The following is a 23,930-nucleotide window of genomic DNA, read 5'->3' as shown; positions in this document are numbered from 1 at the left end:
CCTTCCCCAGTCTGTCCCTCTCTCAGCCCCTTCCCCAGTCTGTCCCTCTCTCAGCCCCTTCCCCAGTCTGTCCCTCTCTCAGCCCCTTCCCCAGTCTGTCCCTCTCTCAGCCCCTTCCCCAGTCTGTTCCACAGTCAGCCCCTTCCCCAGTCCGTCCCACAGTCAGCCCCTTCCCCAGTCTGTCCCTCTGTCAGGCCCTTCCCAAGTCTGTCCCACAGTCAGCCCCCTTCCCCAGTCTGTCCCTCTCTCAGCCCCTTCCCCATCTGTCCCACAGTCATCACCCTTCCCCAGTCTGTCTCTCTGTCAGCCCCTTCCCCAGTCTGTCGCTCTGTCAGCCCCTTCCCCAGTCTGTCCCTCTCTCAGCCCCCTTCCCCAGTCTGTCCCTCTGTCAGTCCCTTCCCCAGTCTGTCCCACAGTCAGCCCCTTCCCCAGACTGTCTCACAGTCAGCCCCATTCCCCAGTCTGTCTCACAGTCAGCCCCTTCCCCAGTCTGTCCCTCTCTCAGCCCCTTCCCCAGTCTGTCCCTCTGTCAGCCCCTTCCCCAGTCTGTCCCACAGTCAGCCCCTTCCCCAGTCTGTCCCTCTGTCAGCCCCTTCCCAAGTCTGTCCCACAGTCAGCCCCTTCCCCAGTCTGTCCCTCTGTCAGCCCCTTCCCAAGTCTGTCCCACAGTCAGCCCCATTCCCCAGTCTGTCCCTCTCTCAGCCCCTTCCCCAGTCTGTCCCTCTGTCAGCCCCTTCCCCAGTCTGTCCCTCTGTCAGCCCCCTTCCCCAGTCTGTCTCACAGTCAGCCCCTTCCCCAGTCTGTCCCTCTGTCAGCCCCTTCCCCAGTCTGTCCCTCTCTCAGCCCCTTCCCCAGTCTGTCCCTCTCTCAGCCCCTTCCCCAGTCTGTCCCTCTCTCAGCCCCTTCCCCAGTCTGTCCCTCTCTCAGCCCCTTCCCCAGTCTGTTCCACAGTCAGCCCCTTCCCCAGTCCGTCCCACAGTCAGCCCCTTCCCCAGTCTGTCCCTCTGTCAGGCCCTTCCCAAGTCTGTCCCACAGTCAGCCCCCTTCCCCAGTCTGTCCCTCTCTCAGCCCCTTCCCCATCTGTCCCACAGTCATCACCCTTCCCCAGTCTGTCTCTCTGTCAGCCCCTTCCCCAGTCTGTCGCTCTGTCAGCCCCTTCCCCAGTCTGTCCCTCTCTCAGCCCCCTTCCCCAGTCTGTCCCTCTGTCAGTCCCTTCCCCAGTCTGTCCCACAGTCAGCCCCTTCCCCAGACTGTCTCACAGTCAGCCCCATTCCCCAGTCTGTCTCACAGTCAGCCCCTTCCCCAGTCTGTCCCTCTGTCAGCCCCTTCCCCAGTCTGTCCCTCTGTCAGCCCCTTCCCCAGTCTGTCCATCTGTCAGTCCCTTCCCCAGTCTGTCCCTCTGTCAGCCCCCTTCCCCAGTCTGTCCCTCTCTCAGCCCCTTCCCCAGTCTGTCCCTCTGTCAACCCCTTCCCCAGTCCGTCCCACAGTCAGCCCCTTCCCCAGTCCGTCCCACAGTCAGCCCCTTCCCCAGTCTGTCCCTCTGTCAGCCCCTTCCCCAGTCTGTCCCTCTGTCAGTCCCTTCCCCAGTCTGTCCCTCTGTCAGCCCCCTTCCCCAGTCTGTCCCTCTCTCAGCCCCTTCCCCAGTCTGTCCCTCTGTCAACCCCTTCCCCAGTCCGTCCCACAGTCAGCCCCTTCCCCAGTCCGTCCCACAGTCAGCCCCTTCCCCAGTCTGTCCCTCTGTCAGCCCCTTCCCCAGTCTCTCCCACAGGAACAACACTCAGAGTTAGACAACACAGACGTCAACTTGTCCAATCAAAACAAATATCTCAACTCAATCTAGGCCATTTGCCCTCTCTCTGTAACTCCCTCCAGCCCCTACACCCCCTCCCTATCTCTGTAACTCCCTCCAGCCCCTACACCCCCTCCCTATCTCTGCAACTCCCTCCAGCCCCTACACCCCCTCCCTATCTCTGTAACTCCCTCCAGCCCCTACACCCCTCCCTATCTCTGTACCCCCCCCAGCCCCTACACCCCTCCCTATCTCTGTAACCCCCCCTCCAGCCCCTACACCCCCTCCCTATCTCTGTAACCCCCTCCAGCCCCTACACCCCCCTCCCTCTCTCTGAGACCCCCTCCAGCCTGTGAGGGGTTGAGGTGAAGGTGGGGGTGGTGGTGGTTAGGAGGGTGGGGGTTGGGGACGATCCGCGATGCCGGTTCGGTTAGTTTGGGTGGATAAGGCCCGGTGAAACGGAGAGAGCCACCGGCCCTGAAGCCCCAAGGTGTGAAGGTCGTCACTTTGGGGTTGTACAGGATGTGGGAGAGGCTTCGTCTGGGCCCACCCGGTCCCTCTCCGGTCTCCCCCCCCCCCCCCCCGAGCGTGGAAGGACCGTCTGCAAGAGGGTCTTCAAGACCCGAAGAGGGTTGGGAAGCGCTCTGCCAGGATGTGTTCCGGGAATGGGAGGGTCGGGGGGTTATGGGAATGCTTGAAGGGAGTGACCGTTACCGGGGTTTGTAAGTTCAAGCCGGGCTGAACCGCGGGGGGGGTCAATATCCCACCCCCCGGGGCCGGAGAGTTTCCCGGGCAACGAGCGGATTACGTTTCTTGGGGAGGGGAGAAAGAGGGACATGAGGAGGGTCCTGTGCGGGTGCGGGGCTCGGCTGCGGGGGCGCAGAGTGGGAAGGACGTTTGGATCCGTCGGTGGGGAGGATGGGAATGGTCTGAGGGGCTCTGCAGGCCAGGGAAGGTCAGGGGGGAGCGGTCTCGTTTGGGGATTACTGTCGGCAGGGGCTGGATGGGCCGAAGGGTGCTGCTGTCTTGACTCGGTGGTTTGTGTCCAGTGGGCTCAGAGTGGAGGCGGGGGTGGGGTGTGGGGGCTAGCCACAGGTGCGATGGGCTGAATGACCACGTTCCGAGCCTCAGAACTTCCCCCCACAACCCCTCCCCCAGCGCTCAGTTCCCCCCCCCCCTACCCACCCCCCACCTCGGGGACCCCCAGACTCAGAGCAGGTTTGGTTTGAGAGATTCCCTACGTTTGGGAAGCTGCACGTGGGGAGGGGGAGGGAGGTGGGGGGGCAGTGGGTGGGGAGGGAGGTGAGGGGGCAGTGAGTGGGGGCAGTGAGTGGGGAGGGAGGTAGGGGGGCACTGGGTAGGTGGGTGGGGAGGGAGGTGAGGGGGGTAGTGGGTGGGGGCTAGGTGGGTGCGGGGGAGGTGGGGGGGCAGAGGGTGGGGAGGGAGGTGAGGGGCAGTGGGTGGTGAGGGAGGTGAGGGGCAGTGGGTGGTGAGGGAGGTGAGGGGGCGGTGGGTGGGGAGGGAGGTGAGGGGGGCAGTGGGTGGGGGGGGCGGTGGGTTGGAAGGAGGTGAGGGGGCAGTGGGTGGGGGGGCGGTGGGTTGGAAGGAGGTGAGGGGGCGTGGGGGGGGGCGGTGAGGGGGCAGTAGGGGGGCGGTGGGTTGGAAGGAGGTGAGGTCGGAGACCCCACAGCAACCTCTCAGTTCTCTCACAGTGGACAAGATCAAAGAATCCACCGAGGTCAGGAACAGGATCGTGCAATCCTCGAATGAGTTACGGTGAGTGCTGTGACCCATCCCCACACTCACAGGGTCAGGGGGGGTGGAGGCTGGGGGGTCTCTGTCTCTGTCAGGGACTCTGTTCAAAGAGTGAGTCTCTGTTTCTGTTTAGAGGGGGAGTATCTCTCTCTCTCTCTATCTGTCGCTCTCTCCATCACGCACACCCTCCGTCAGGGTCCTTATTTAAAGAGGCAGTCTCTCTCCCCACCTCTCTCTCTCCCCCCATCTCTCTCTCTCCCCACCCATCTCTCTGTCTCTCCCCCTCCCCCAACTCTCTCCCCCCACTGTCTCTCCCCCCACCTCTCTCTCTCTCTCTCTCTCTCCCCACCCCTCCCTCTCTCTCTCTCTGTCTCTGTGTGTCAGTTTACAGATGAAGTCTCTCTCTCAATCCACCAGGGACCCCGTTTAAAGAGGGAGGTTACAGATTGGGAAGGTTAACAGAACTGGAGGGGGTTACAGAGATAGGGAGGGGGTGTAGGGGCTGGAGGGGGGTTACAGGGATAGGGAGGGGGTGTAGGGGCTGGAGGGAGGTTACAGAGATAGGGAGGGGGTGTAGGGGCTGGAGGGGGGTTACAGAGATAGGGAGGGGGTGTAGGGGCTGGAGGGGGGTTACAGAGATAGGGAGGGAGTGTAGGAGCTGGAGGGGGGTTACAGAGATAGGGAGGGGGTGTAGGAGCTGGAGGGGGGTTACAGAGATAGGGAGGGGGTGTAGGGGCTGGAGGGGGGTTACAGAGATAGGGAGGGGGTGTAGGGGCTGGAGGGGGGTTACAGAGATAGGGAGGGGGTGTAGGAGCTGGAGGGGGTTACAGAGATAGGGAGGGGGTGTAGGGGCTGGAGGGGGGTTACAGAGATAGGGAGGGGGTGTAGGAGCTGGAGGGGGGTTACAGAGATAGGGAGGGGGTGTAGGGACTGGAGGGGGGTTACAGAGATAGGGAGGGGGTGTAGGAGCTGGAGGGGGGTTACAGAGATAGGGAGGGGGTGGAGGGACTGGAGGGGGGTTACAGAGATAGGGAGGGGGTGTAGGGGGTTAGAGAGATAGGGAGGGGGTGTAGGGGCTGGAGGGGGGTTACAGAGATAGGGAGGGGGTGGAGGGGGTTACAGAGATAGGGAGGGGGTGTAGGGACTGGAGGGGGGGTTACAGAGATAGGGAGGGGGTATAGGGGCTGGAAGGGGTTACAGAGATAGGGAGGGGGTGTAGGGGGGTTACAGAGATAGGGAGGGGGTGTAGGGACTGGAGGGGGGTTGCAGAGATAGGGAGGGTGTGTAGGGACTGGAGGGGGGTTACAGAGATAGGGAGGGGGTGTAGGGGGGTTACAGAGATAGGGAGGGGGTGTAGGGGCTGGAGGGGGTTACAGAGATGGGGAGGGGGTGTAGGGGGTTACAGAGATAGGGAGGGGGTGTAAGGAGTTTTTACAACGGGAGATCTCTGGTGGTGACAGTGTGATGGATAGAGACAGAGATCCGAAGGCCCTTCAGCCCATTCTGTCAGTGCCATTAAAAACTCCCTCAGGCTATTCTGATCCCGTTGGCCAGCACTTGGCCCCTCACCCTGGTATTGCAAGTCCCCACCTCGCCCCTCCCTCAATATGATGAGGAGTGCTCTCCCTCCCACCCTTACGGGCACTGACGTACACATTCCCAACAGCCTCTTGGTCTAAACCTTTCTCCTCACATTCAGAATAAACCTCCCGCCTCTTTACCTTCAGCTAATACCCACCCCCACCCCACTTTGTCTTTGATGAAATGGGAGGGTAACTTCCTGTTTCTCAGTCTCTGTCCCTCATCACTTTATCCATCTCGATCATGGACACCTCTCCATCTCCTCTATGCTGTCAGGAAAACAATCTCCCTTCATCACTGACACTCTCCAGACCAGGTAACATCCCGGTAAATCTCCCCTGTCCCAGACCAGGTAACATCCTGGTAAATCTCCCCTGTCCCAGACCGGGTAACATTCTGGTAAATCCCCCCTGTCCCAGACCAGGTAACATCCCGGTAAATCTCCCCTGTCCCAGACCGGGTAACATCCTGGTAAATCTCCCCTGTCCCAGACCAGGTAACATCCTGGTAAATCTCCCCCGTCCCAGACCGGCTAACATCCTGGTAAATCTCCCCTGTCCCAGACCGGGTAACATCCTGGTAAATCTCCCCTGTCCCAGAACAGGTAACATTCAAGGCTACACTAAATATTTAGCACCCGACCAATTTTCGTGTCAACTGCTGCCCTTCTGGATGGGAGGGGGCTGTGGGTTTGGGGGAAGCGGCTGCCTGAGGGTCTTTGGGGAGTTTCTGCAGTGCCCCTTGTAGATGGTCCCCCCCTGCTGCTACTGAGCGTCGGTGGGGGGAGGGAGGGAGGGAGGGGGTGTGTGTGGGTGTGGGGCCAATCCAGCGGGTGGGGGGCTGCTTTGTCCCTGGATGGGGTGGAGCTTCTCGAGTGTTGTTGGAGCTGCCCCCACCCAGGGGCAAGGGGGGAGTATTCCCTCCCCCCTCCTGACCCCGTGTAGATGGTGGGACAGGCTTCGGGGGGAGGGTCAGGAGGGGAGTTACTCGCTGCAGGATTCCCGGCCCCTGACCCTGCTCTGGTAGCCGCTGGGTCTATGTGGAGGGTCCGGTTGGGTTTGGGGTCAGTGGGAAATGCCTGGCGACAGTGTGTTACTCCCATGAAGTAAGTCAGCTGAGTCAATCACCGAAACCCTCAGTACTGATGGAAGTGGGTTGCGGCCGTGGGTCTGAAACTGTTTGCAGCAATGATCCCGTTTCTGACCTGTTCCATCCTCATTCCCAGAAAGTCCAGCCCGGAATCGCCACTGGATCCCAGCTTCAGGGATGAATCAGATCAGAAACTCCCGAACGGACTCTCGCTGAATGAGTACAGGGTCGCGAAATTCACACACAAGCAAGGTATGAGGTACAAAAGGACACACAGTCAGGGGGATGTAGAGGGAGCCCTACACTGTATCTAACCCCCCCGTGCTGTCCCTGTCCCTGGGAGCGCTGGATGCTGACACTGGGTATAAAGTGGGAGGGGGACACACTGTCAGGGGGATGTAGAGGGAGCCCTACACTGTATCTAACCCCCCCGTGCTGTCCCTGTCCCTGGGAGGGCTGGATGCTGACACTGGGTATACAGTGGGAGGGGGGACACACTGTCAGGGGGATGTAGAGGGAGCCCTACACTGTATCTAACCCCCCGTGCTGTCCCTGTCCCTGGGAGGGCTGGATGCTGACACTGAGGATAAAGTGGGAGGGGGGGGACACTGTCAGGGGGATGTAGAGGGAGCCCTACACTGTATCTAACCCCCCCCGTGCTGTCCCTGTCCCTGGGAGCGCTGGATGCTGACACTGGGTATAAAGTGGGAGGGGGGACACACTGTCAGGGGGATGTAGAGGGAGCCCTACACTGTATCTAACCCCACCCCCCGTGCTGTCCCTGGGAGCGCTGGATGGTGACACTGGGTATACAGTGGGAGGGGGACACACTGTCAGGGGGATGTAGAGGGAGCCCTACACTGTATCTAACCCCCCCGTGCTGTCCCTGTCCCTGGGAGCGCTGGATACTGACACTGGGTATACAGTGCGAGGGGGGGGACACACTGTCAGGGTGATGTAGAGGGAGCCCTACACTGTATCTAACCCCCCTGTGCTGTCCCTGTCCCTGGGAGCGCTGGATGCTGACACTGGGTTTGAGGAAGCGGTGGTGAGTATTTTGGTTTCCTGGTATTCCACAGATTCGGAAGAGAAACCAGAAAGGAAGTGGCCCTCCTCATATTGGATGCAGTACCGCACCCTGACGTTGCGAAACTTCAAGCAACAGCGGGAGGTGATCCTGTCCTGGCTGAACTTGGTCCAGACTCTCAGTATGGCCATTGTCCCCGGAGTGATCTGGTGGCAGATTCCTAAGGTTGAGGAACAGATCCAAGCCACATCAGGACTGGTAGGTGCATCCTGTCCCCCTCACTGTGGGAGGGTCAGTGCTGAGGGAGGGCCGCACTGTCGGAGGGTCAGCGCTGAGGGAGGGCCGCACTGTCGGAGGGTCAGTGCTGAGGGAGGGTCAGTGCTGAGGGAGTGCCGCACTGTGGGAGGGTCAGTGCTGAGGGAGGGCCGCACTGTCGGAGGGTCAGTGCTGAGGGAGGGCCGCACTGTGGGAGGGTCAGTGCTGAGGGAGGGCCGCACTGTGGGAGGGTCAGTGCTGAGGGAGTGCCGCACTGTGGGAGGGTCAGTGCTGAGGGAGGGCCGCACTGTGGGAGGGTCAGTGCTGAGGGAGGGCCGCACTGTCGGAGGGTCAGTGCTGAGGGAGGGCCGCACTGTCGGAGGGTCAGTGCTGAGGGAGGGCCGCACTGTCGGAGGGTCAGTGCTGAGGGAGGGCCGCACTGTCGGAGGGTCAGTGCTGAGGGAGGGCCGCACTGTGGGAGGGTCAGTGCTGAGGGAGGGCCGCACTGTGGGAGGGTCAGTGCTGAGGGAGCGCCGCACTGTGGGAGGGCCGCACTGTGGGAGGGTCAGTGCTGCGGGAGGGCCGCACTGTCGGAGGGTCAGTGCTGAGGGAGGGCCGCACTGTGGGAGGGTCAGTGCTGAGGGAGCGCCGCACTGTCGGAGGGTCAGTGCTGAGGGAGGGCCGCACTGTGGGAGGGTCAGTGCTGAGGGAGGGCCGCACTGTGGGAGGGTCAGTGCTGAGGGAGCGCCGCACTGTGGGAGGGTCAGTGCTGAGGGAGCGCCGCACTGTGGGAGGGTCAGTGCTGAGGGAGCGCCGCACTGTGGGAGGGTCAGTGCTGAGGGAGGGCCGCACTGTCGGAGGGTCAGTAGGAATCTGAATGCGTGTTGCCTCAGTCTCTTACCCCCCCCCCCCCTCCGTTTCTCCCTTTTCCAGATGTACTTTATCCTTCTTTACTGGGCGTTTACTCCAATCTTCCACACCTTAACCACATGTGAGTATGAACAGGCAGAGAGAGAGAGAGATGGACAATGTTTGTGACAGGTGGGCCACTGTTCCTAACCCTGGTGACACACACCGAGACCTGTCTGTGTCATTGTTCGTGAGGAGGGACATCAGTGGACGGGGCAGTCGCCAGGGGAATTCAATCCCCAGAGACGACGTGTTTGTGCCAACCCACAGAGATGGAGTGAGCGAGACAGTCAGTGGCTGAGGGGGGAATTCTGGGAGAGTCGCTCCCTGACGGTGCCCAGAGTAGACAAGAGGCTGCTGGGAGTAATCCCTTTCACCAGCCCATCCCCCACTACCCCTCTCTGGTAGGGGGGGGTCCCAAATGTCTCGGGGGGTTTGGAAGGACAGGGAGCTGGGCGCTGGGAATCGAAGCCCTCTGGGCGTGGCCCGGTGGAGAGGTCTGGTCACCACGGTGACGGGGAGGGTTGGGATGGTCCCAGCCTGGATTGGGAGGGAGGGAGCGAGGGAGGGAGGCCGAGAGATGGAGGAAAGGGGAGGTTCAGCAACTTGGAGGTGTCAGGCTTGTGTCAGGAGGTAGAGGGAGATCGCCATAGTGTGGCAACAGGCCCTTCGGCCCACTGACCACCCCGATCCTTTCCCCTACCCTATTACTGTACATTTACCCCTGACTAATCCACCCTAACCTACACATCCCTGAACACTATGGGACAATTTAGCACTGCCAATCCACCCTAACCTACACATCCCTGAACACTATGGGACAATTTAGCACGGCCAATCCACCCTAACCTGCACATCCCTGAACACAGTGGGACAATTTAGCACGGCCAATCCACCCTAACCTGCACATCCCTGAACACTGTCGGACAATTTAGCACGGCCAATCCACCCTAACCTGCACATCCCTGAACACTGTGGGACAATTTAGCACGGCCAATCCACCCTAACCTGCACATCTCTGAACACTGTGGGACAATTTAGCACGGCCAATCCACACTAACCTACACATCCCTGGCGTTCTTCCACCAGGCGTCGGGCGGCTTGGGTGTGTCGTTGGAGGAATCCCAGGACTTCCATGCCATTGGGGGAGTGGGAGGGCGAGTGTTCCCTGAAATGCTGCACGCCCCTCCCCCACAACCCCACCCCTCTATTTATCTCCCACCTCCCCCCACCCCCACATTCCTGATGATCAGCTTATGCCCGAAACGTCGACTCTCCTGCTGCGCTTGTCCAGCGCGTCTCGAGTGTCCAGCATCTGCAGTTCCCCCACTGGTTCTGGTCAATGCAGACACTCAACCCCTGCCTGTGGCTCGAATCCCGCCATGGCAGACGGTGGAATTTGAATTCAGTCAAAACCAATCTGGAAGGGTCTAATGATTTCCATGATACCATTGCCAATTGTTGTGGGGGAGGGAAAAACCGATCTGGTTCAGTAATATTCAATAGGGATGGAAATCCACCATCCTGCCCCAGTCTGGCCTACATGTGACTCCAGACCCACAGTTGACTCTTAATTGCCTGCTGGGTAATTAAGGATGGGCAATAAATTCTGACCGAGCCAGTGACACCCTCACACCATGAGAGAATATTAAGAGAATCTCAGCTCTGAGAGTTATCCCTTCCCTCTTAAACTGTGCCCTGGAGTCTTAATCTCCTCTACTTTGTGAAAACGTCTCCATGCCCACTGATGGTACAAACAATGACTGCAGATGCTGGAAACCAGATTCTGGATCAGTGGTGCTGGAAGAGCACAGCAGGTCAGGCAGCATCCAAGGAGCAGCGAAATCGACGTTTCGGGCAGAAGCCCTTCATCAGGAATAAAGGCAGAGAGCCTGAGGGGTGGAGAGATAAGCTAGAGGGTGGGGGTGGGGAGAGAGTAGCATAGAGTACAATGGGTGAGTGGGGGAGGGGATGAAGGTGATAGGTCAGGGAGGAGAGGGTGGAGTGGATAGATGGAAAAGGAGCTAGGCAGGTCGGACAAGTCATGAGGATAGTGCTGAGCTGGAAGTTTGGAACTAGGGTGAGGTGGGGGAAGGGGAAACGAGGAAGCTGTCTCCGGGACACCCGCACCAATCAACCACACCGCCCCGTGGCCCAACATTTCAACTCCCCCTCCCACTCTGCCGAGGACATGGAGGTCCTGAGCCTCCTTCACCGCCGCTCCCTCACCACCAGACGCCTGGAGGAAGAACGCCTCATCTTCCACCTCGGAACACTTCAACCCCAGGGCATCAATGTGGACTTCAACAGCTTCCTCATTTCCCCTTCCCCCACCTCACCTTAGTTCCAAACTTCCAGCTCAGCACCGCCCCATGACTTGTCCGACCTGCCTATCTTCTTTTCCACCTATCCACTCCACTCTCTCCTCCCCCCACTCACCCATTGTACTCTATGCTACTCTCTCCCCACCCCCACCCTCTAGCTTATCTCTCCACCCTTCAGGCTCTCTGCCTTTATTCCTGATGAAGGGCTTCTGCCCGCAACGTCGATTTCGCTGCTCCTTGGATGCTGCCTGAACTGCTGTGCTCTTCCAGCACCACTGATCCAGAATCCATGCCCACTCTATCCAGGCCCCTCTGTACGTTTCAATCATATCACTCTCTCTTTCCCCCCCAGCTGCCTCCATCCTTCACTTCCCTTCTATGCAGACCCAGAGTCCTCCACCTCTCCTCACTGCAGCGATCATTGTTGTAAGGTATTGAGGTGTCCATAAGCGAGGGCAGGTGGGCATGAGGTTTGGAGAGGTAGCAGAGGCAGAGAGAGGGGGACCCTTCTCATATTTGGGTATTGGTGGTGACACGGAGAGGTTCTGTGGGTGTGTTGGTCAGTGGATGTCTGTGTGTCAGTATGGGTGTCTGCAGTGTGTCTGGCTGTGTTGGTCAGTGTATGGGTGTATGGTTGGATGCAGGGTGTGTGTGTGAGTGCTGTGTGCATCAGTCAGTGCGTGTCTGTCTGTGTCTCAGTGTGTGGATGGTTGCTGGGCGTCTGTGTGGTTGAGTCCATGTTTATGTCCGTATATACATGCATGCCTGTGTTTATGTCGAGAGTGTGTGTGTGTGTGTGTGTGTGTGTGTGTTTACATGTATGGGTGTGATAGCTGGCTGTGTGAAGGTACTGAGTGAGCGAGCACATGTATGAGTGTGAGGGGGTCTGTGTGGGTGTTCGGTTTGCGTTTTTGTGTGATGAAGTGTTGTTTTGCCAGACCACTGTTTCTGCCTTGCAGTCCCACTGGAACGCCCAATCATTAACAAGGAGAGGCTCTCTGGTTCCTACCGTCTCTCTGCCTATTACCTGGCGAAGATGACGAGTGAGCTGCCCTTAATAGTCATCCAGCCCATCGTCAGCATCACCATTGCCTTCTGGATGGGTGGGCTCAATGGAGTCATCGCCTACTTTGTGGATTTAGCCATGATCATTCTTGGATCGGTGACAGCACAAGTAAGTCAAAGTGGCAGTGACGGCACAGGGGGTTAGATACAGTGTAGGGCTCCCTCTACATCCCCCTGACAGTGTGTCCTCTCTCCCACTTTATACCCAGTGTCAGTATCCAGCACTCCCAGGGACAGGGACAGCACGGGTGGGGGGGTTAGATACAGTGCAGGGCTCCCTCTACATCCCCCTGACAGTGTGTCCCCCCTCCCACTTTATACCCAGTGTCAGTATCCAGCACTCCCAGGGACAGGGACAGCACGGGGGGGTTAGATACAGTGCAGGGCTCCCTCTACATCCCCCTGACAGTGTGTCCCCCCTCCCACTTTATACCCAGCGTCAGCATCCAGCGCTCCCAGGGACAGGGACAGCACGGGGGGGTTAGATACAGTGTAGAGCTCCCTCTACATCCCCCTGACAGTGTGTCCCCCCTCCCACTTTATACCCAGTGTCAGCATCCAGCGCTCCCAGGGACAGGGACAGCATGGGGGGGTTAGATACAGTGTAGAGCTCCCTCTACATCCCCCTGACAGTGTGTCCCCCCTCCCACTTTATACCCAGTGTCAGCATCCAGCGCTCCCAGGGACAGGGACAGCATGGGGGGGTTAGATACAGTGTAGAGCTCCCTCTACATCATACTGACACTGCCACCATTCTTATGCAAGTACCTAAGCAGGAAGGCCCGGGTTCAATCCCATAACCGGCCTGAACAGGGTGAAATAAAAGATGAAAGCCGCAACACCCCACCACACCCACTCCTCCCCTCACCAGAGTTCTGCTCACCCTGGCGCATGGGTCTTTCATGCCTGGGCTCAGCAGCTCCTGTTTCTGACAGGGTTAGACACGGACTTGTGGAGTTATTACGTGGACAGGGTTAACAGTCTGCCTGCACTATATTCATTCCTCTCCTGCCTCTTCAGTCTATCGGCCTGTTCGCCAGTGCCCTCTTCCTCCGGATTGACCAGTCCATCATCTTCGCTACAATCTTCATGCTGACCACTCTGCTGCTTGGAGGATTCTACATCCAACATCTGCCTGCCTGGCTCACCTGGGCCCGCTACTTTGCGTTCGTCCTCTACCCCTTCCACGTGATGCTCAGTGTTGAATTCTCCAACGATCATTACATTCTGTGAGTACTATTTCTCTTCTATTGCCTCGTTCTCCTGCCAGAGACCATCCTTCGGTCAATTCCCCATATCCTCCACATTGTCCTGCCTGAGAGTGCAGGGCTGTCCCTCAGTTCACTTGTATTCCTCTATCAAATCCCAACATTCTCCCCATTCCCATACCTGACATTTAGGGACTAAAAGAGTTGCGGCCCACCTTTTCCATCCCCGTGGCTGTGATCAGGTGACAGAACAAGACAATTAAATGCAACAGGCACCACCATGCCCTCCACCTCCTCCATGATTTTCGCTTCCCCAACGCCTTATCTTCACCAAGGACATTCAGTCCCTGTACACCTCCATTCCCCATCATGAAGGACTCAAAGCCCTCCGCTTCTTCCTTTCCCGCCGTACCAACCAGTACCCTTCCACTGACACCCTCCTTCGACTGACTGAACTGGTCCTCACCCTGAACAACTTCTCTTTCTAATCCTCCCACTTCCTCCAAACTAAAGGAGTAGCCATGGGCACCCGCATGGGCCCCAGCTATGCCTGTCTCTTCGTAGGATATGTGGAACAGTCCATGTTCTGCAACTACACTGGCACCACCCCCCACCTTTTCCTCCGCTACATCGATGACTGTATCGGTGCTGCCTCGTGCTCCCACGAAGAGGTTGAACAGTTCATCCACTTTACCAACACCTTCCACCCCGACCTCAAATTCACCTGGACCGTCTCAGACTCCTCCCTCCCCTTCCTAGACCTTTCCATTTCTACCTTGGGTGACCGAATCAACACGGACATTTACTAAAAACTGACTGACTCCCACAGCTACCTGGACTACACCTCCTCCCACCCTGCCCCCTGTAAAAATGCCATCCCATATTCCCAATTCCTTCGTCTCCGCCGCATCTGCTCCCAGGAGGACCAATTCCAATACCGCACAGCCCAGATGGCCTCCTTCTTCAAGGACCGCAGATTCCACCCAGATGTGATCGACGATGCCCTCCACAGCATCTCCTCCACTTCCCGCTCCTCCGCCCTTGAGCCCGCTCCTCCAACCGCCACCAGGACAGAACCCCACTGGTTCTCACCTACCACCCCACCAACCTCCGTATACAGCGTATCATCCGCCGTCATTTCCGCCACCTCCAAACGGACCCCACCACCAGGGATATATTTCCCTCCCTCCCCTATCAGTGTTCCGAAAAGACCACTCCCTCTGTGACTCCCTCATCAGGTCCACACTCCCCACCAACCCAACCTCACTCCTGGCACCTTCCCCTGCAACCGCAAGAAATGCAAAACTTGCGCCCACACCTCCTCCCTCACTTCTCTCCAAGGCCCCAAGGGATCCTTCCATATCCGCCACAAATTCACCTGCACCTCTACACACATCATCTATTGCATCCGCTGCACCCGATGTGGCCGCCTCCATATTGGGGAGACAGGCCGCCTACTTGCGGAACGTTTCAGAGAACACCTCTGGGACACCCGGACCAACCAATCCAACCACCCCGTGGCTCAACACTTCAACTCCCCCCTCCCACTCCACCAAGGACATGCAGGTCCTTGGACTCCTCCATCACCAGACCATAGCAACACGACAGCTGGAAGAGGAGTGCCTCATCTTCCGCCTGGGAACCCTCCAGTCACAAGGGATGAACTCCGATTTCTCCAGTTTTCTCATTTCCCCTCCCCCCACCTTGTCTCAGTCCCAACCCTCGAACTCAGCACCGCCTTCCTAACCTGCAATCTTCTTAATGACCTCTCCGCCCCTACTCCCACTCCAGCCTATCACCCTCACCTTGACCTCCTTGCACCTATCACATCTCCAACACCCCTCCCCCAAGTCCCTCCTCCCTACCTTTTATCTTAGCCTGCTGGACACACTTTCCTCATTCCTGAAGAAGGGCTAACGCCCGAAACGTCGAATCTCCTGTTCCTTGGATGCTGTCTGACCTGCTGCACTTTTTCAGCAACACATTTTCAGCAATTAAATGCAACAGTTGGCGAACAGTAGGAACACAAAGAAATATTGGTCCAAGTTGCCACTACATCCTTAAAGCTGGAGATCCCAATCCCAGTGTGGGGGGGTGACTACCCTACATCAACCCATTTCTCCCCAATGCTGAACTTCCACATAGTTTTCAACCAAGTCTCCACCTCCTCCATCCTCCCAGTTTCACAGTCCTTAACTGGTCAGGTAGACAATCATTCAACTCTCATGCATACCTGGATCAGCTCCCCTCATTGCCTTCCATGTCTCCCCACTGCTCCTCATCCTCTGTCCTTGAGGATTGGGTCACACGGTCACAATCTTTGGTTCAGCTCCCTGTCACGGACAGTCCCCAAATTCGCTCTCCCGCATCTGGGTCCTGCTCCTCTCTAAATGAGTTGAATTGCTTTTGTCTTGCAGATGCAAAGCAGAGAACTCGGCCTATCAGTACTGCAACCTGGCCAGAAACACAACTAACAGCTCCGTCTACATCCCCAGGGACGAGATCCTGGCCTTTTTCAACGTTACTCTCCCAATCTGGGCCAACATCCTCATTCTCCTCCTGTTTATGGTGACTTTCCGAATTGCCTGCTATCTTCTGCTCAGATTCTATCGGAAGCCATGATCGCACCTTCTGCAATTTCCCTTCTGGGCTTGGGCCTGGAGGGGGAAGGGGAAGGGGGTGAAATCTGGATCAGGTACAGAAGGGAATATGTTCAATGCTGGCTGCTGCTCCATGGAGGGACAGGACGTGTGCACCATCAGTTGGCTTATGGGATCTAGGGGAAACCATGCAGCCACCATACTCTTTCTCTCTCTCTCTTCTCCCTCCCCAAAAAAGAAAGCCTGTGCCACAGGAACTGGAGGCGGCCATTCAGCCCCTTCTGTAGTCTGTCCCACAGGAACTGGAGAATGCCTGCTAGTCTACTTTAGGAACTCAATGGCCCCATCCATTGAAGTTAATTGACAAGGAAATCTCTCGATTAACTTCCACTCCCCACTAATTGAAACAAAAGGTGATAAGCTGTGGGAGTGAGGTACTATTGCAACTTGACTGTCTTCCCCACTACCGGTTTCTCTGGGAATGCTTCAGCTGATTCAGAGATTTGTGGAGTGGAGGGAGTGACTGGGAGTGGGGGAGACAGGTGTTCTCACAAGTGAAGGAAGGAGCTTGTAAACTGTCTGAACTATGATGGGATATTGTGTTATGAGCGGATCCAAGCTTTATTTGTTCCCAAGTGCCTTTAGATGGCGTTTTGAATGTCTCTACACCCCTCTAGCTGAAGAGGTGTGTAATTGCTGCTGTTTGCAGTTTAGACCTGAATCTGCACTTTAAATCAGTGAATGCTGCTCACTCCAATTCCCTCGAGTGTAAAATAATTAAACTATATATTGAGCTCTTTGGTCAGTCTATACCAAAGCAGTGCAATAAAATATTTCTATCCCTTGAGAGTCGTATAGCCCTTTTCTTCACTACATAGCAGGAAGGACTGTGTGGAGATGAGATTAACATCTAGTGTGTATTGAGAAAACATGCAGAAACAAAGGGAGGATGCTCACAACAAAAGTGCACGAGAACCTCTTGATGGCATGTGAGAGATAGAGAATGTGAAACAAAGAGGACATTGTTGGCGGGGAAAAAAGTGTAAGAAAGGCAGATTGAACACCTGGAAAATTTAAGTCATTTTGTGAGCACTGAGAGATACAGCACATACAGTAGGTGGGAAGTTGGTAAAGTGTGTGTGTGTGTGTGTGTATACAGCAGAGGGCCAATGTGTAAAGGAGTGCCTGTGTGAGCAATATCCTCCTTTGGGGAGATCATGGCTGAGTTGCATTAATCTGGACACACTCAGGTAATGTTCTCTTCACCCAGGTTCCAATCCCAACAGCAGATGGGGGAATTTTAATTTCAGATTCTTACTGAATTCAGAGTCTGATGATTAGAATGAAACCAGTGTGCATTGTTGGAAAAACCCACTTGATTCACTAATGCCTTTTAGGGAATTAAACTGCTATTTTTGCATGGTCTCAACTACAGACCTACAGCACTTGACTTGACACTTAACTGCCCGGTGGGTAATTTGGAATTGGGCTACAAATGATGGCATAACCAGCCATGCCCTCATCCTGTGAAAGAATAAAACAAAATGAAACAGCAGAGGGAGTACTAGTTAAAGGTGTTTGTGGGTCGGCTGGAGCTCATAGTGGAAGGCAGACTGGTAAAAGGAGTTTGTGTTGAGAATACCAGCAGAGGGGTAATTTGTTTTATGTGGGCGATGGAGTTAGAGAGCATCTATTGAGAAAAGACTCAGACCGTATATGGCGGTACAAACGATTTGTAAAGAGATATGAGAGTGTGCGTGAGTGAGAGATGTTAAAGCAACTGTGGAGGGAAAACTGGTAAAAGAAGTGAGAAGTTGAGTTTTCAGCCGAGGGAAGATAGGTTAGAAATGCGTGGGTGCGTGATTATTTGGAGGAGCCGGGGTGGGAAACAAAGTTAAAAATCACACACCACCAGGTTATAGCCCATTTATTCTGCAGCAATAGCTTTTGGAGCGCTGCTCCTTCATTAGGGGGTTGTGAAGCAGAACCATAAGTAACAGAATTTTTAACAAGAGTGCCATGCAGCTGAAATGACATATTGAACAAACCTAGATTATTACGCCTTTCATCCTTTAGAATGGGTTGCTGGTTTCAGTTCTTTAATATGTAAATCCCAGAGTTTCTTTTAGGTCACATTCTCAAGATAACAAGGTTTTATATCAAAAGGTGACATCTCAGCTCAGACAATGCATTCAAGGTATGCAGTTGGAGCCTGTCTGTATGCCAATCTAGTGTCAGACTGGTTTGATTTCCAAAGTGGAGTATACAAAATATGACATGGATTGACTACCTGCAAATTCTGCACTCTTTGAGCAAAATAGAATGTATCTGCAAATATAATTATGCAAATACAAATTCATCCCATAAACTTGTGCGCGTGCGTATGGAACCAGTCTGACTCCAGACTGGGAATACAGACTCTAACCTCACACCTTTAATGCATTGTCTGGGCTGAGATGTCACCTTTGGTTATCAAACCTTAAGTTATAGAGTCACAGACATACAGCACGGAAATGGACCCTTCATGCTGACCCAGATATCCCAACCCAATCTAGTCCCACCTACCAGCACCTGGCCCACATCCCTCCAAACCCTTCCTATTCATATACCCATCCAGTCATTGTACCAGCCTCCACCACATCCTCGGACAGCTCATTCCATACACATACCACCCTCTGCGTGAACAAAGTTGCCCCTGAGGTCTCTTTTTTTTAAATCTTTCTCCTCTCACCCTAAACCTATGCCCCTCTGGTTCTGGACTCCCCCACCCCAGGGGAAAAGACTTTATCTATTTACCCTATCCATACCCTTCATGATTTTATAAACCTCTAACAGGTCATCCCTCAGCCTCCGACGCTCCAGGGAAAACAGCCCCAGCCTGTTCAGCCTCTCCCTGTAGCTCAGACCCTCCAACCCTGGCAACATCCTTGTAAATCTTTTCTGAACCCTTTCAAGTTTCACAACATCTTTCCAACAGAGAGCCCAGCACCGATCCTTGTGGCACTCCACTGGTCACAGGCCTCCAGTCTGAAAAACAACCCTCCACCACCCTCTCAGTCTTCTACCTTTGAGCCAGTTCTGTATCCAAATGGCTAGTTCTCCCTGTATTCCATGGGATCTAACCTTGCTAATCAGTCTCCCATGGGGAACCTTGCTGAACGCCTTACTGAAGTCCATATAGATCACATCTACTGCTCTGCTCTCATCAATCTTCTTTGGTACTTCTTCAAAAAACTCAATCAAGTTTGTGAGACATGATTTCCCATGCACAAAGCCATGTAGACTAACCCTGATCAGACCTTGCCTTTCCAAATACTTGTATATCCTGTCCCTCAGGATTCCCTCCAACAACTTGCCCACCACTGAGGTCGGGCTCACCAGTCGATAGCTCCCTGGCGTGTCCTTACCACCTTTCTTAAACAGTGGCACGTTTGCCAACCTCCAGTCTTCCGGTACCTCACCCTGTGACTATCGATGATACAAATATCTCAGCAAGAGGCACAGCAATTACTTCTCTAGCTTCCCATAGAGCTCTAGGGTACACCTGATCAGGTTCTGGGGATTTATCCACCTTTATGCATTTCAAGACATCCAGCACTTCCTCCTTGGTAATATGGACATTTTGCAAGTTGTCACCATCTATTTCCCAAAATTCTATATCTTCCATATCCTTTACCACAGTAAATACTGATGCAAAATATTAAATTTAGTATCTCCCCCATTTTCTGCGCCTCCACACAAAAGCCACCTTGCTGATCTTTGAGGGGCCCCTATTCTCTCCCTCGTTATCCATTTGTCCTTAATGTATTTGCAAAGACCCTTTGGATTCTCCTTAACTCTATTTGCCAAAGCTATCTCATGTCCCCTTTTTGCCCTCCTGATTTCCCTCTTAAGTATACTCCTACTGCCTTTATAAGTTATCTTGAGAATGTGATTTAAAAGTAGTTCTGGGATTTACATATTAATGAACCGAAACCAGCAAATCCATTCTAAACGATGAAAGACTTAACAATCGAAGTTTGTTCAATATCATTTCAGCTGCATGACACTGTGATCTTTTGCTTATAAATTGTGTCTTCTGGTCCTGCTTCACAACCACCTGATGAAGGAGCAGCGCTCCGAAACCTGGTGCTTCCAAAGAAAGCTGTTGGACCCTGGTGTTGTGAGGTTTTTAACTGGATGCATGATGTGAGACTGGAGAATGGTAAAGAAGTGTGTACAGAAGGCAGATTGGTGCAGTAATGAGAGTAAAGTGGTAAAATAGACAGCATATAGCAGGGGAAAACACTTGTAAAGCGGTGTGTATGCTTATGGTATGTTGGAATGTGGAGAGGGGAAATTTGGTTAATGAGTATTTATAAATATGCAGTCAGACAGCAACTAGTTTTTAACAATGGTGCTGCTCCACTATAGCATTTCAGCCTTAGATAATGCAGTGGAGGAATAAGCTCTGCTTATCATTAGAACAATACTCAATGAAGCTCAGAAGTGCACTTGGTAAGAGAAATTGCAGTGTCAGCAGAAAGATAGTCCAGGAGAAATAGACGGTTCCAACTGGAAATAGTTTCTGTTATCTCTGACACGAGTCAGAGATTAATGATCTTCTGAACTGAGTACTACCCAATTCCATGATTCATCAGGAAGAACAAGAACTATAATCAGATCAATGCTGAGAGACAGCACAGCCAAGGTATTTCCATCTCCCGATACAAACTGGCATTTGAGTTCCAATACGCATCTAAATTCCAGATTGGAATTCTTGAGAACCAATTTCAGTCAAATCCCTAGGTTAGACCCCCCCCCAAAAGCTTTCCACTCCCCAGGAAATCCACATTGAACCCCTTTACTCCGTGTTTCAATCATATAAGCAATAAAGTAGCTGGCCAGTGGGCTCTCTGTGCTACAAGCTCAATGGAACTTGATAAGATGTGCTGCAAATTGCCAGGGCTCTGCTGAATCAACTACTGGCTGGAGTCATACCTGGCACACAGGAAGTCAGAGGTCAGTCATCCCAGCACCAGGACATGCCTCAGACCAACCCAATTCAGCTGCTCGATGACCTTCCCCCTAGCCTACACAACGTTCAGACCATCAGGATTCTGAAGCAGTCCATGCTCAAATGCAGCAACTCCTGAACAATATTCAGGCTTGGACTGATAAGTGACAAGTAACATTTACACAACACAAAGGGGCAAACCACCTCCAACAGGTGACAGAGAGTCTAACCATTGTCCCTTGACACTCAATGTTATCATTAACCGAAACCCCTACTCCCACCACCTGGGGATTACCATCAATCAGACGCGGAACATAATTCACCATATACTTTTGGCTACCAAAGCAGGCCAAAAGCTAGAAATCCAGCAGTGAACAACTCACCTCTTGACTCCACAGTGGTTGTCCAAAGGGCATATGTGGAATAGAATGTTCTGCACTTGCCTGGATGGGTGCAGCTCCAATACCATTCAAGATACTTGACACCATCCAGGACAAAAGCAGCCTGCTTGATTGGCACACTCTCCACAAACGTTCAGTATTTACTCTCGACTGCCAACACTCAGTAGCAGTGGTGTTTCAGAAATTACCCAAACCAATAACTTGTGTCATATAGATGGACAAGGGCAGCAAATACATGGGAACACCATCAAATGTAAACCCCCAGCCACCCTACTGATTGCACACTGTCCACTTCTCAGTGATTGAACTCTCAGACTTGCATGAGAGGGGGAGGGGGGGAAGAGACGGACAGAGAGAGAGAGGGGGGTCCGAGAGAGGGAGAGAGAGGGAGAGAGAGAAAGAGAGGGAGAGAAAGAGAGAGAGAAAGAGAGAGAGAAAGAGAGAAAGAAAGAAAGAAGAAAGAGAGAAAGAAAGAAAGAGAGAAAGAAAGAGAGAAAAAGAGGGAGAGAGAGAGACCGACAGACAGACAGAGAGAAACATTAAACAGAATTAAAAAACCAGTTCTCCTCCCCACAGGATGGAGGGGAAGCTGTAAATCTCTCTCCACCCACCTTGTCCCACTCAGACATTTCCCACCACACCCTAACATAAAGTGGACTAAAGAATGTCAGATTAGTTATCAACTGAATGGTGCTGCAGGCTTGAGGGACTGAACAACCTCCTCCCGTTCCTAATTCTTATGGTCTTACAACTTTATACAAAACCACATTCCGTCCTCACTTGGAACTATCATTACCATTCCTTCACGGTCATGGGTCTGACATAACAACAGCCAGCAGCTTCACCACACAGACCTGTAGCTGCTCAAGACAGTGGCTCACCACTTCAGAAAGGAATAACCAGAGAGCATAAGGTAATAAGTTCACAATTCTCCCTCACAACACAGAAAAAGGAATGCTAATCAATTGGCTCAGCACAAACTGGATTTTGTGGGAAGCAGCATTGTTGGTGGTAAACAGTTATATCCTTGCCCAGACCTCCTGTCTGGCATGGCACTGAGTGAAATGCAGCGAGAGGTAAGGAACTGAGTGACAAGCAGGAGCAGCAGCACATTCTGGAAAGGAGTGCTGAGAAGTGGGCTCAGAGTAAACTACTCAGAAGTTTAAGGCTCCCACACTGTCTTCAGACAAAATCCACCGGAAAGTTTCCTTTTCTATTTAATAGCTTATTTTGAAAATATTTATTATATTCACATCAAGATGTTTCCACAGCCACAGACCTCATTCCCCCTTCAGAAAACTCCCAACGCTGCTGAGATTCTGAAATCTGATCAAGATAGTCACGACTGGGAGCGTAGGCGAGACTGGTCCAGGGGATGTCCTCCAAAGTGGGGTTCTGGGCGGCGGGGGAAGGTGGTTTTAAAAAAAGGTGCAATGTGAGCAGTCAGAGTAAAGTGAGAAGGACAAGCAGCATGAGGGAGACACCACTCTGTGAAATGTCACCTTCTCTCCCTCCCCACGTCACCCACTCGCTCCAACGCCAGCCTCAGGCTCCTACTCCTCCTCTGCAACAGCTCATACCATCCCACCCCTGCCTTCCCCCCCCCCCCCCCCCCCCCCACATTGCAAGGGAGTGTGTTAATAGTTTCAGCCTTTCCACCACTGGAAGGATCGAGAGTAAATAATCCCTTTAATTATTTATATATATATATATAAAAAATTCCTTTTGTTTTTCAAAAGTCTTTGCTTTTTTCCTTTAGGCTTCTGTCCTTTAAACACCCCCACCCCACCCTCCACCCCCTCCCGTTGATTGCACATTGTCGGCTCCTCAGTGATCGAACTCTCAGACTTGCATGAGAGAAAGAGCGAGAGAGAGAGAAAAAAGGAGGGAGATCGGGTGGAACATTAAACAGAATTTAAAAAACCACGCCAAGTTCTCCTCCCCTCAGGATGGAGGGGAAGCTGCAATGCTCTCTCCACCCACCTTGTCCCACTCAGACATTTCCAACCACATCTTGCCCCCCTCCCCACTAGACCCTGTCACACACTTTTGCATCCCCCTCATGGCTCTCCTGTACATGTATGTGGGGGCTGTGGGGAGGGGATGGTGTTTCTCTCTCCTTTCTCTCCTTAAAACTTACAAATGGCTAAAACTTGGATTTACGCATAGAAGGATTCCCACCCGCATTGAAGCGGGTCATGGAGGAGGATTAGGAGAGCTCTCCAGTGTCCAGCTTTCCTCTCCTTACATTCTCCTTCCAGATCCCAAAGGAATTAAAGTCTTGTCAACTTGAGATTCAGTCCCCGTTGACTGTGTCCAAGAGTCTTTGAGGAGGTGCCTTAGTTTCTCTCTCTCTCTCCCCGCCTTGCTTGGTCTCACACAGAGATTTCATAGGTGGTCCCTCCAACTCCGGAGACTTTTTTCACACCTTTACTGGGGCTTAGAGGTGCTCCGCTGGCAGCCCCAGGGCAAGGAGGTGGTGACGTCTGCCGCGAGTCTGCCTTGCTCAGACTTTTGGGCTGTCCATTGCTTTTGTTGTGGGAGCCTTTCATCCTCACCTCATCTCTGTTAAAAAGAAAAGCCAAGCCCGTAAGTAAAGCAAGCGAAGCGAAGGTACAGCACAGGTTAAATGCAATGTAGAACATTTCCCTGATTGTGTTCCCCCTAATTACTACCCAGGGTCAGCAGGGATCTTGGCTGGTTTACCATCTCTCTGGCCCAGTGAAGAGCAGCAGGTACCGACACAGATTTCCTCCCTCTCTGTAAACCTGGGATCTCTGTTTAGAAAGAGCTGTTGAGGCTGGGTGGTTAAGTATATTCAAGGCTGACATGGAGAGTGTTTTATTCAGTAAGGGAGTTGAGAGTTATGGGGGGAAAAGGCAGGGAAGTAGAATTGAGGATTATTAGATCCACCATGATCTCACTAAGTGG

At 53.8% G+C, this 23,930-nt stretch overlaps 2 protein-coding genes across 6 annotated transcripts in view; one reads left to right on the top strand and one right to left on the bottom strand.

Moving 5' to 3' along the window:
- LOC132808835 (uncharacterized) overlaps positions 1–16,447 on the top strand; it is a 42,681-nt gene extending 26,234 nt beyond the window's left edge. Inside the window, exons 7-13 of one of the 2 annotated variants that reach the window (XM_060822275.1) lie at positions 3,502–3,565; positions 6,351–6,466; positions 7,294–7,499; positions 8,430–8,487; positions 11,689–11,903; positions 12,815–13,023; positions 15,420–16,447. In XM_060822275.1, the coding sequence (XP_060678258.1) occupies positions 3,502–3,565; positions 6,351–6,466; positions 7,294–7,499; positions 8,430–8,487; positions 11,689–11,903; positions 12,815–13,023; positions 15,420–15,624 (1,073 nt within the window). In that variant the 3' untranslated portion in view covers positions 15,625–16,447. The remainder of the gene's footprint in view (positions 1–3,501; positions 3,566–6,350; positions 6,467–7,293; positions 7,500–8,429; positions 8,488–11,688; positions 11,904–12,814; positions 13,024–15,419) is intronic. The other variant, XM_060822276.1, reaches the window with a different exon arrangement.
- Positions 16,448–22,628: 6,181 nt separating this feature from the next.
- The window catches only part of LOC132808829 (palmitoyltransferase ZDHHC5-like), a 61,176-nt gene continuing 59,874 nt past the window's right edge, over positions 22,629–23,930 (bottom strand). For all 4 annotated transcript variants that reach the window (XM_060822266.1, XM_060822267.1, XM_060822269.1 and 1 more), the window contains exon 12: positions 22,629–23,564. In XM_060822266.1, the coding sequence (XP_060678249.1) occupies positions 23,375–23,564 (190 nt within the window). In that variant the 3' untranslated portion in view covers positions 22,629–23,374. The remainder of the gene's footprint in view (positions 23,565–23,930) is intronic.

This window comes from Hemiscyllium ocellatum (assembly GCF_020745735.1).
Source record: "Hemiscyllium ocellatum isolate sHemOce1 chromosome 40 unlocalized genomic scaffold, sHemOce1.pat.X.cur. SUPER_40_unloc_4, whole genome shotgun sequence".
Taxonomy (NCBI): domain Eukaryota; kingdom Metazoa; phylum Chordata; class Chondrichthyes; order Orectolobiformes; family Hemiscylliidae; genus Hemiscyllium; species Hemiscyllium ocellatum.
This window is presented reverse-complemented; position numbering and strand designations above follow the sequence as displayed.